The sequence below is a fragment of the Canis lupus genome, chromosome 33 (genome assembly GCF_011100685.1).
Source record: "Canis lupus familiaris isolate Mischka breed German Shepherd chromosome 33, alternate assembly UU_Cfam_GSD_1.0, whole genome shotgun sequence".
NCBI lineage: Eukaryota > Metazoa > Chordata > Mammalia > Carnivora > Canidae > Canis > Canis lupus.
In genome coordinates, this window is record NC_049254.1 from 5,548,364 (window position 1) to 5,560,912 (window position 12,549).

General features: G+C 38.6%; 1 protein-coding gene across 1 annotated transcript; it reads left to right on the forward strand.

Moving 5' to 3' along the window:
• Window positions 1-9,666: 9,666 nt before the first annotated feature.
• On the forward strand, window positions 9,667-10,614 carry OR5H16 (olfactory receptor family 5 subfamily H member 16). The gene has a single exon (XM_038582475.1). It carries the CDS (start codon window positions 9,685-9,687, stop codon window positions 10,612-10,614), a length of 930 nt encoding a protein of 309 aa, XP_038438403.1. The 5' UTR covers window positions 9,667-9,684.
• The last annotated feature ends 1,935 nt before the right edge of the window (window positions 10,615-12,549 follow it).

The window sequence follows — 12,549 nt, forward strand, 5'->3', positions numbered from 1 at the left end:
GAGGTGGTATCTCATTGTAGTTTTGATTTGTATTTCCCTGATGGCAAGTGATGCAGAGCATTTTCTCATATGCATGTTGGCCATGTCTATGTCTTCCTCTGTGAGATTTCTGTTCATGTCTTTTGCCCATTTCATGATTGGATTGTTTGTTTCTTTGGTGTTGAGTTTAAGAAGTTCTTTATAGATCTTGGAAACTAGCCCTTTATCTGATATGTCATTTGCAAATATCTTCTCCCATTCTGTAGGTTGTCTTTGAGTTTTGTTGACTGTATCCTTTGCTGTGCAAAAGCTTCTTATCTTGATGAAGTCCCAATAGTTCATTTTTGCTTTTGTTTCTTTTGCCTTTGTGGATGTATCTTGCAAGAAGTTACTATGGCCGAGTTCAAAAAGGGTGTTGCCTGTGTTCTTCTCTAGGATTTTGATGGAATCTTGTCTCACATTTAGATCTTTCATCCATTTTGAGTTTATCTTTGTGTATGGTGAAAGAGAGTGGTCTAGTTTCATTCTTCTGCATGTGGATGTCCAATTTTCCCAGCACCATTTATTGAAGAGACTGTCTTTCTTCCAATGGATAGTCTTTCCTCCTTTATCGAATATTAGTTGCCCATAAAGTTCAGGGTCCACTTCTGGATTCTCTATTCTGTTCCACTGATCTATGTGTCTGTTTTTGTGCCAGTACCACACTGTCTTGATGACCACAGCTTTGTAGTACAACCTGAAATCTGGCATTGTGATGCCCCCAGATATGGTTTTCTTTTTTAAAATTCCCCTGGCTATTCGGGGTCTTTTCTGATTCCACACAAATCTTAAAATAATTTGTTCTAACTCTCTGAAGAAAGTCCATGGTATTTTGATAGGGATTGCATTAAACGTGTATATTGCCCTGGGTAACATTGACATTTTCACAATATTAATTCTGCCAATCCATGAGCATGGAATATTTTTCCATCTCTTTGTGTCTTCCTCAATTTCTTTCAGAAGTGTTCTATAGTTTTGAGGGTATAGATCCTTTACATCTTTGGTGAGGTTTATTCCTAGGTATCTTATGCTTTTGGGTGCAATTGTAAATGGGATTGACTCCTTAATTTCTCTTTCTTCAGTCTCATTGTTAGTGTATAGAAATGCCACTGACTTCTGGGCATTGATTTTGTATCCTGCCACGCTACCGAATTGCTGTATGAGTTCTAGCAATCTTGGGGTGGAGACTTTTGGGTTTTCTATGTAGAGTATCATGTCATCGGCGAAGAGAGAGAGTTTGACTTCTTCTTTGCCAATTTGAATGCCTTTAATGTCTTTTTGTTGTCTGATTGCTGAGGCTAGGACTTCCAGTACTATGTTGAATAGCAGTGGTGAGAGTGGACATCCCTGTCTTGTTCCTGATCTTAGGGGAAAGGCTCCCAGTGCTTCCCCATTGAGAATGATATTTGCTGTGGGCTTTTCATAGATGGCTTTTAAGATGTCGAGGAATGTTCCCTCTATCCCTACACTCTGAAGAGTTTTAATCAGGAATGGATGCTGTATTTTGTCAAATGCTTTCTCTGCATCCAATGAGAGGATCATATGGTTCTTGGTTTTTCTCTTGCTGATATGATGAATCACATTGATTGTTTTACGGGTGTTGAACCAGCCTTGTGTCCCAGGGATAAATCCTACTTGGTCATGGTGAATAATTTTCTTAATGTACTGTTGGATCCTATTGGCCAGTATCTTGTTGAGAATTTTTGCATCCATGTTCATCAGGGATATTGGTCTGTAATTCTCCTTTTTGGCGGGGTCTTTGTCTGGCTTTGGAATTAAGGTGATGCTGGCTTCATAGAACGAATTTGGAAGTACTCCATCTCTTTCTATCTTTCCAAACAGCTTTAGGAGAATAGGTATGATTTCTTCTTTAAACGTTTGATAAAATTCTCCTGGGAAGCCATCTGGCCCTGGACTCTTGTGTCTTGGGAGGTTTTTGATGCCTGCTTCAATTTCCTCCCTGGTTATTGGTCTGTTCAGGTTTTCTATTTCTTCCTGTTCCAGTTTTGGTAGTTTGTGGCTTTCCAGGAATGCATCCATTTCTTCTAGATTGCCTAATTTATTGGCGTATAGCTGTTCATAATATGTTTTTAAAATCGTTTGTATTTCCTTGGTGTTGGTAGTGATCTCTCCTTTCTCATTCATGATTTTATTAATTTGAGTCTTCTCTCTCTTCTTTTTAATAAGGCTGGCTAATGGTTTATCTATCTTATTAATTCTTTCAAAGAACCAACTCCTGGTTCTGTTGATCTGTTCCACAGTTCTTCTGGTCTCGATTTCGTTGAGTTCTGCTCGAATCTTTATTAACTCCCTTCTTCTCTTGGGTGTAGGATCTATTTGCTGTTTTTTCTCTAGCTCCTTTATGTGTAAGGTTAGCTTTTGTATTTGAGTTCTTTCCAGTTTTTGAATGGATGCTTGTATTGCGATGTATTTCCCCCTTAGGACTGCTTTTGCTGCATCCCAAAGATTTTGAACGGTTGTATCTTCATTCTCATTAGTTTCCATGAATCTTTTTAATTCTTCCTTAATTTCCTGGTTGACCCTTTTATCTTTTAGCAGGATGGTCCTTAACCTCCATGTGTTTGAGGTCCTTCCAAACTTCTTGTTGTGATTTAGTTCTAATTTCAGGGCATTATGGTCCGAGAATATGCAGGGGACAATCCCAGTCTTTTGGTATCGGTTCAGACCCGATTTGTGACCCAATATGTGGTCTATTCTGGAGAAAGTTCCATGTGCGCTTGAGAAGAATGTGTATTCAGTTGAGTTTGGATGTAAAGTTCTGTAGATATCTGTGAAATCCATCTGGTCCAGTGTATCATTTAAAGCTCTCGTTTCTTTGGAGATGTTTTGCTTAGAAGACCTATCGAGTATAGAAAGAGCTAGATTGAAGTCACCAAGTATAAGTGTATTATTATCTAAGTATTTCTTCACTTTGGTTAATAATTGATTTATATATTTGGCAGCTCCCACATTCGGAGCATATATATTGAGGATTGTTAAGTCCTCTTGTTGAATAGATCCTTTAAGTATGATATAGTGTCCCTCTTCATCTCTCACTACAGTCTTTGGGGTAAATTTTAGTTTATCTGATATAAGGATGGCTACCCCTGCTTTCTTTTGAGGACCATTCGAATGGTAAATGGTTCTCCAACCTTTTATTTTCAGGCTGTAGGTGTCCTTCTGTCTAAAATGAGTCTCTTGTAGACAGCAAATAGATGGGTCCTGCTTTTTTATCCAGTCTGAAACCCTGCGCCTTTTGATGGGGTCATTAAGCCCGTTCACATTCAGAGTTACTATTGAGAGATATGAGTTTAGTGTCATCATGATATCTATTCAGTCTTTGTTTTTGTGGACTGTTCCACTGAACTTCTTCTTAAAGGGGAATTTTAAGAGGCCCCCTTAAAATTTCTTGCAGAGCTGGTTTGGAGGTCACATATTCTTTTAGTTGCTGCCTGTCTTGGAAGCTCTTTATCTCTCCTTCCATTTTGAATGAGAGCCTTGCTGGATAAAGTATTCTTGGTTGCATGTTCTTCTCATTTAGGACCCTGAATATATCCTGCCAGCCCTTTCTGGCCTGCCAGGTCTCTGTGGAGAGGTCTGCTGTTACCCTAATACTCCTCCCCATAAAAGTCAGGGATTTCTTGTCTCTTGCTGCTTTAAGGATCTTCTCCTTATCTTTGGAATTTGCAAGCTTCACAATTAAATGTCGAGGTGTTGAACGGTTTTTATTGATTTTAGGGGGGGATCTCTCTATTTCCTGGATCTGAATGCCTGTTTCCCTTCCCAGATTAGGAAAGTTTTCAGCTAGAATTTGTTCAAATACATATTCTGGCCCTCTGTCCCTTTCGGCGCCCTCGGGAACCCCAATTAAACGTAGGTTTTTCTTCCTCAGGCTGTCGTTTATTTCCCTTAATCTATCTTCATGGTCTTTTAATTGTTTGTCTCTTTTTTCCTCAGTTTCCCTCTTTGCTATCAACTTGTCTTCTAGGTCACTCACTCGTTCTTCCACCTCGTTAACCCTCGTCGTTAGGACTTCTAGTTTGGATTGCATCTCATTCAATTGATTTTTAATTTCTGCCTGATTAGCTCTAAATTCTGCAGTCATGAAGTCTCTTGAGTCCTTTATACTTTTTTCTAGAGCCACCAGTAGCTGTATAATAGTGCTTCTGAATTGGCTTTCTGACATTGAATTGTAATCCAGATTTTGTAACTCTGTGGGAGAGAGGACTGTTTCTGATTCTTTCTTTTGAGGTGAGGTTTTCCTTCTAGTCATTTTGCTCAGTGCAGAGTGGCCAAAAGCAAGTTGTATTGGGAAAAAGAGAAAAAGAGAGGAGAGAAAGAAGGAAAGAAAAGAGAAAGAGAAAAAAAAAGGGAAGAAAAAGAAAAAAAAAAAACGAAAAAAAAAAAAAAGAAGAAGAAAAAGAGAAAGAAAAAGAAAGGAGAAAAAAAGAGGGTGGGGGAAGGAAACAAATCAAAAAGCAAAACAAAACAAAAACAAAAACAAAAACAAACAAACAAAAAAAGAACCACCGGGGAGTATCTTCTGATTCTGTGTACTTTAAGTCCCTTGGCTTCTCCTGGAAGTTGTCCGTCTAGCTGGTGTTCTGGGGGAGGGGCCTGCTGTGCTGATTTTCAGGTGTTAGCAGTTGGGGGAGCTGCTGTGCCCCCTCCTGGTGCAGGGCTCAGTGGGGGTTGTTTACCCCGTGAGGCCACAGGAGGAACAGCCCCAGTGGCGGGGCAGCTCTGGAAACCTGGATTCAGCTCCGGCAGGAACTCCGTCTGCAGGGCCTGGAGGCTCCGGGGCGGGGCCGCTGATGTGCTCAACTGGGGCAGGAGCGTCCTCGCTGTCCTGGGCCCTCCCGGCCTCTGCCTGTCCCGGGGGAGGCGGGATCCTGGGCTGTGTCCCGGCGCCCTGTGCTCCGGAGCCCGCGCTGTTGGATTCGCGCTCCCGGGCCGCGCAACCCCCTCCGCGGAGCCGCCGCCCGAGCCCCTCCGAGCTGCTCCTGGAACCGCGCAGCCCCCTCCGCACGGAGCCTCTTCCTCTGCCCGAGCCCCTCCGAGCTGCTCCTGGGGCCGCGCAGCCCCCTCCGCGGAGCCGCCGCCCGAGCCCCTCCAGCTGCTCCGGGTCCCGCCGGGTCCCGCCGAGCGCTGCAGCCCTTAGGGAGCTCGGCGCACTCTCCTGGGTGCGCAGTTGCTGTTACTGTCCCCGGGAGCCCGAGGGCATCCCCGCCCTCCTGGGTCCTGCTCCAACTCCCCGCGAGCCCCTTTCCGCCCGGGAAGGTCGGTGCAGCTCCTGCTCCTCCGGGACGGGGCTCTCCTGTCCTGGGGACACTCGCCCCCGCCTCAGCCCGGCTCCTCGCGGGGCCCCTCCCCCTTGGAGGCCTTTGTTTCTTTATTTCTTTTTCCCCGTCTTCCTACCTTGATAGAAGCGCGAACTCTTCTCACTGTTGCATTCTAGCTGGTCTCTCTTTAAATCTCAGGCCGGATTCATAGATTTTCAGGATAATTTGAAGGTTTTCTAGGTAGTTTGGTGGAGACAGGTGATTTGGAGACCCTACTCTTCCGCCATCTTGCTCCTCCCCCCCAAGTTGGCTTTTATAAAAAAGTGCTTTATAAAAAACATTTATAATTACTTTTGACATAAAATTTATCATAATAATGATTTAACTTGTTAAAAGAAATGCTTATTTTTTAATAATCTTAACTATCTAGTAGATATAATGCTAATTTATTCCATCAGTATATATAAATTTAGGACAAACATCCAAATAGAGTAAAAATGTATGCATGCATTATATGTAATGCTGATAACTCTGAAGATATAGCTGTTTTTATTAAATAAACAATATTAAACTTGTCTCTTTTTATGAAAAGGAAACAATATATAGAGATGTCAAATAGGGAACAAAAATATTTTCAATATAATTGATCAATGGGAAAATGCAATAAAGACCATAGTGAGATACCATGACCCACACTAAGAATGAAATGACTACTCATATTGGAAGCAAAAATGCAGATCTTTGTACTCACAGGCAACAAAATGAGTTGAGAAAAGTAAAGGGAAAATTTAAGTCAAATTTGGGTTATGTTGAAGCTACCCTGGCACATCTCATTTCTTACCCATCCTTCTGCCCAGTTTTCACAGTGATTTCTCTTTTATCTATGTCGTTTATTGCTCCTCTTTTTGGTTTTCATGAACAAATTCTAAGGACACAAGATAAATGATTAATGACTACCAAAGTATAGGCACTTTGCTTTCCCCCCAGTTGCCAATCAAGTCCCATTTGGAGGTTAAATATTTTTCCTACTCTTCAGATATCATTAAAATGTTACTATTTCTACATGGTAATATTTTGACATAAATAATCTCATTATTTTCTGAATGAACATTTGTTATCACTTCTCTGTTAATGCCGAAGGGCAAATATGAACACCTTACCACCATGTTCAAAATATCTCACTAATTAATTGTCCTTAAAACTGGAGGGAAGAATGAAGTACCTGACTTAGACTACGGACCCCATGTGATCCCATCTATGTTGGTCTTTCTTGTCCCATTTGGATCCTTTTGCTTCTCTCTTTGCATGGCAGCTACATTTATCTTTTGTTTGTTTGTTTGTTTCTTCAGTTTTCTAGCTCTGAGATCATCTAGACCTTCCAGCAATGGAAAGCCCTGGGATGGCAAATGTCCACAGGCATCAGCTTGTTAGACACAAATTCTATCATCCTCACTGTTGACCTACTGAGGTGGAATCTGCATTTTTAAGAGGAAAAGAAACCAGAAGATTTACCTCTATTACAGTTTGAGAAGCACTATATATACCACCTCCCACTGTGGTCTTTGTTTTGTTTTCCTTTTGCTTCTCCTCTGACCTCTGCCTAGCAAAGTTTCTCCTGTGTTTTCAGATTAAAGCAGGAAGTTCAGTGTAGGTCTGGAATGTGACCTGCAGTTCGCAAGAGGGTTGACAACTGTATTTAAATTTGGCTCCTGAAAGTAATCCAGGACTTTGGCCTTAATAAAATCGTGTGTGGTTGATTAACTCAGAAGATCATACTTATCAAGGGACTCAGAATACCAACATTTTTAGATAAATTGAAGTTTGCACAAAACTATCAGAAGTGTCATCTGTTCTGAAAAATAGCATGAAGCACAATTTCTACTGTTAACATTAGAACTGTATGCAATGGCTTGATGTTTATGATTTCAGAGTCTGTAATACCTATAGGACACCTGGACTTCTCTTACAGATTCAAATTTACAATTCCCAGAAGAACAGCTTAGTTTTGTCCTAAAGGGAATCCTTGGGTGCTATTAGGGGACGTTTAGCTCTTCACCTCTTTTTCTTCTGGCAAAAATCACACCATTGTACAATTGGTTGACTCCTGTGTTTGAAGCAAATTTATATAAACACCATTTTCCTGAATTTGTAAATGAAGCCTCCAAAATGAATCCGTGCTGTTACTTCTGCTTTGTCATTCCAATGCTACTATATTTTTTCTACTTTAGTATGTGTAATTGTTGAAAGGATCTCCATAATTTCTTACAGGATACAGGTAAGAGAGTTTCTATAGCATTCATTTTCACCAAAAATTCTAATTACTGTATAATTTATAATTTTAGATCAATTTACTAGATGCCAAAAATGGCATGCAAAAAATGTAAAACCCTTAATTAATTTTCTGTATATCTTAGTTTTGTGAATAAATCTGGATAAGCAAAATACTTATAAAACTGAAAATTTTCATCTTAACATAATTTATTATCTTTCTAACATAACTATAATGACTTTATAAATTTTTGTGAATTAGAATGTTAAACAATTTAAATTGAATTCTAATATCAGGTCATGTTTCCTACACAATAAATCTTTCTGGATATCCTGATTAGATGATCTCTTTTTTTTTAATTAATCACATTTTGTGATTTAAGTTTTAAGGTGAGTCATACACATATTATTAACTCCTCCAACCTTTCTCCCACTTCTTGCAACAATTTGAGTATTTTTAAAGTATATTAATAGGGAGTTTATAGAAAATGCCCCTCCACTGCTCTTTTCACTTTATGTCTTAATAGGTACATCAAACAAGTTAAAATAAGAATTTTCAATTATTTAATGATTTTGGACTGCATTTTGGAGAATCTATTCTAAATAAAAATACATTTAACAATTGGAATTTTAGTATTTCTAGAGAAATGAACAAGTGACTGACTACTCAAATTTGGATCAAGTCCTGTCACACTAGATACGATGGGGATGGGAAACTATGTTTCTGGCTTTTTTGACGTGTAGAGTGGTAGCCTTTGCCTGATACTAAGACCCGTGTGATGCTAAAAAGATCAGTCTTTAGCTATCCAAAAAAAAAAAAAATGTATCTAGTTTATGTAAGCTCTTTAATGTCCTTTCTCAAGTTTCTTTCCATGTCCTTCTTCTTTTTACCTTCTCCACTTTCTAGTGGATGGGTCATCCCTAAGTATGCCTTCAGCTACCCAAATGACTCTCAAGTCATTTTTTCTACTAAGCTTTAGTAGGCTCATACCACTAAGCTCTCTTACCTGGATGGTCAGAAGGCTCTTTCTACCCATTCGCCATGTATCTCTTCTCTCCTGCACATCTAGTATGTCATCAAGTCCTAGTAACTACATTCTGATTTATTTTTATCTCTTTGTCCTCCTCATCCCTTCCAATATTACATTACATATAAACTAAGAATTTTACATACATTTGAATCAACTAGAAGGGATTTTTTAAATGCAGATTATTAGACTTCATTCTTTACCCACCGAGTCAATGTCTACGGTAATACCTCACAATCTATATTTTGTATAAGAAGTTCCCCAGACAACTCTTATGTGTAATCTGGTTTGAGAATCACTGGACAATAATAAGAGTTTCCTAATTAGTGCTCTTGACCTTAGTTTCCCCTCCATGTAGCATATTCTCTGCACTAAAAAATATTTAATTTAAAAATTATTTTGGGGTGCCTGGTTGGCTCAGTTGTTTAAGTGTCTGACTCTTGATTTCAGCTCAGGTTATAATCTCAATGTTGTGAGATTGAACTCCATGTCCAACTCCTCACTTAATGCAGAGTCTGCATGAGATTCTCTCCCTCTCCTTCTGCACTCATGTGCTCTGTCTCTCTAAAATAAATAAGTAAAATATTTTTTAAAAATTATTTTATGATGCTACTCCTTGTCTTAAAAGTTTTTGCTGCATACCTATTGCCTGAGGAATAAAGTTCAAGGTCTTTCACATTGGAGTTTAATTCATTTTATCACAATTAAAACTTTTTTCCCCTTCTTTTCCCCTCAACCATGTTGGAAACAGAATTCCTGAGCACACCCAGGTCTCCCCATAAATTTCCTAACACACTCAGGTAGCCCCATAAATTTAGTAATTTAATAATCATGTTAAAAATGTCTTTCCTTTTTTTCTAAATCTGTAAATTCCTGTACATTTTAGGAACTGAAATAATTTCATTTTCTATTAACCTCAATTCCCTAAATTCATTTTCATATATTATAACAGCAGTAAATAAAATTAAGAGCATTCTGATTAGCCTATGGCTTTATTTCAAATACTATCTCTTTTCTTCATATACGATCTTAATGAATGTTCTTTTTATAATTACTGCATTCCATTTCAGGGGTCATCCAGTAACAAGATGGATACTAAAAATGCAACACTGCTGACAAAGTTTGTTCTCTCAGGATTCACATATCAACCACAGTGGCAAATACCCCTGTTCCTGGTGTTCTTGGTGATATACCTCATCACCATTGTGGGAAACCTTGGACTAACTGCTCTCATCTGCAATGATCCTCAGCTTCACATCCCCATGTACTTACTCCTTGGGAATTTAGCCTTTGTAGATGCTTGGATATCATCCACAGTGACTCCCAAGATGCTGGTCAACTTCCTAGGCAAGAGTAACATTATATCTCTTTCTGAATGCATGACACAACTGTTTTCCTTTGTATTTAGTGCAACCACAGAATGTTTTCTCTTGGCAACAATGGCATATGATCGCTATGTAGCCATATGCAAACCTTTACTTTATCCAATGATTATGACCTATAGACTTTGCACCTGGCTGTTAGTCTCATCATTTGTATGTGGCTTTATTCATTCTATAGTTCATATAGGCTTTTTATTCAGATTAACCTTTTGTAATTCTAAAATAATACATCACTTTTACTGTGACATCATGCCATTATTCAAGATTTCCTGTACTGACACTTCAATTAATGTTCTGATAGTTTTTATTTTCTCTGGGTCAATACAAGTATTTACCATTCTGATTGTTCTGGTCTCTTATACACTTGTTCTCTTTACAATCTTAAAAAAGAAGTCTCTACAAGGCATAAAGAAAGCCTTTTCCACCTGTGGAGCCCATCTCTTATCTGTCTCCTTATACTATGGCTCTCTTCTCTTCATGTATGTGCGCCCTGGATCTGCAAAATCGGATGATCAAGATATGATGGACTCTCTATTTTACACTATCATAATTCCTTTGTTAAATCCAATTATCTACAGTTTGAGAAATAAGAAAGTTATAGATTCATTGAGAAAAATGTTAAAGAGAAATGTTTAGATCTCATACTTTTATCTGTTCTCTTTTTTATTAAAACCATCACAAAAATTAAGTAGATTATATATCTGCTCTGTTTGTGGTAAGTGTGCAAAGATTTTGCAATTGTAATTGCCCCAGTGTTTAATGATTTATTAAACATGTTCATATTCTACTAGAATAACTGAGGCATAAAACAAAAACATTTTACGTACTTACATGTTCTTTATTGTAGTTTTATAAAATCATTAAGTAGTATAGAGTGAAGTTCCTCTGAATAGGAATTATTACGATACTTATACAGCCATATAGCCTGGAGGCTCATACACATTTAACTCCATAATGGAGGCAGATTTATGTTTGAATGAACAGAGACAAATCCCAGGGATCCTGCTAGCCATTAAAAGATCTCTTTAGCCAATAAAGATCTACTTTATTTGGAGCATGGTGAATTTCACTTCATGTGGGGATTCAACTCTCTTAACATTGAGGGAAATAAAAAGAAATGGGAGAGCAATGAGGAAAATATGAAAAGGAAGTTAAGACAGTGAAGGTCAAGCCAGATTTTAAGAGATGGTCTTAGCCCAGTGTGTGTGTATGAGAAATGAGACAGGCTGGGGTTCGGGGGCGGGGGAGGTTGCCTCTCATTGTCTATGGTGCCTTCTACATACCCTTTCTAGCTGTGTTTGTATGTTGTAGAGTAATCTGAAAAGCTTCACTAAATCAGAAAGCTAAGAGACAAGACTGCAGAATTTAAGTGGGAGGGTCATGGAAAAGAAAAGAGAAGTAACAGAATAGGAAGGAAATGGTCCATCCTCCTAGAATTTTCTTTTAAAGGATAAAGCTAGTAAGATACATCAGCAATGTGTAATTTTTTAAATGTGTTGTTGACACACAGCTTCAAATGTATTTTTCCAAAATTAAAATAATGTTAAGATAATATGATGTCAGAGTGCCTGGTGGGTGGCTGGGAAAGACATGCAAATTTTGGATGTTTTCTGTCCTAAGAGTTTTTAAATGTTAGACTTTTTCTACCCCATACTCCAAGTAAAATGAGTGACCCATCTTCAAGTCCACTCCTTCCCTTCCTTTCTCAAAATTCAAATTCCAAACACTTTCTTAGTGATACTACTGAAGTCCTGGCCCTGCTTCTGCATTTTGCAAAACCCCAGTTACTTATCTTTTATATCCTGATACTATTCCTTCTATATTATAGCCACCAGGTTATTCTTCATAAACAACTCTGACTAAATCATATCCCTTTTCAATAACTTTTTAAAAAAGATTTTGTTTATTAGAGAGAGAGAGAGAGCACTAGCAGGGGGAGGAGCAGAGGGAAGAGCAGACTCCTCACTGAGAGGGGAGCCCAACGTGGGGCTCCATCCTGGGATCATGACCTGAGACAAAAGCAAACCCTTAAACAACTGAGCCACCCAGGCGGTGCCCTTTTTAAATAACTTTTAATGGGTTGTCACTGCCACCAGATTATGTGCAAATTTAGTATATATCTTGATCCACATACATATACATTAAAGCCCTCAGGAAGAAAAAAGTAGAAAAGTAGGTGGATCACAGCTAAGCTGTTTTTATGTTTTTCCCCAAGAAAATCTGTAATATTGTATATGTTTATAGTCTTTAAATGTTTTGTTGCTGTATAATATTCTCACTGTATGACAGCCTTCTTTAATTGTCTTGATTTTTATTTGTTCATTCATTATTACAACCTAAGACTGTATTGATAATGCAACAATCAGTATCTACTGCCATCATAATAGTCTGATTCCCTAAGTGACATCTTCCTTGAATGAGAAGGCTCACAGTAAGCTGCGTATCAAATGTGATATGTTACCTGTCAAGTCTTACATTCGGTTTTTAGGAGTCTAGATCAGAAAATTGGGGGCCTCTCGAAAGCTCAGACTTCCCTGCCACCTCTTCTGTGCATGTCTGGTCTATAGATTC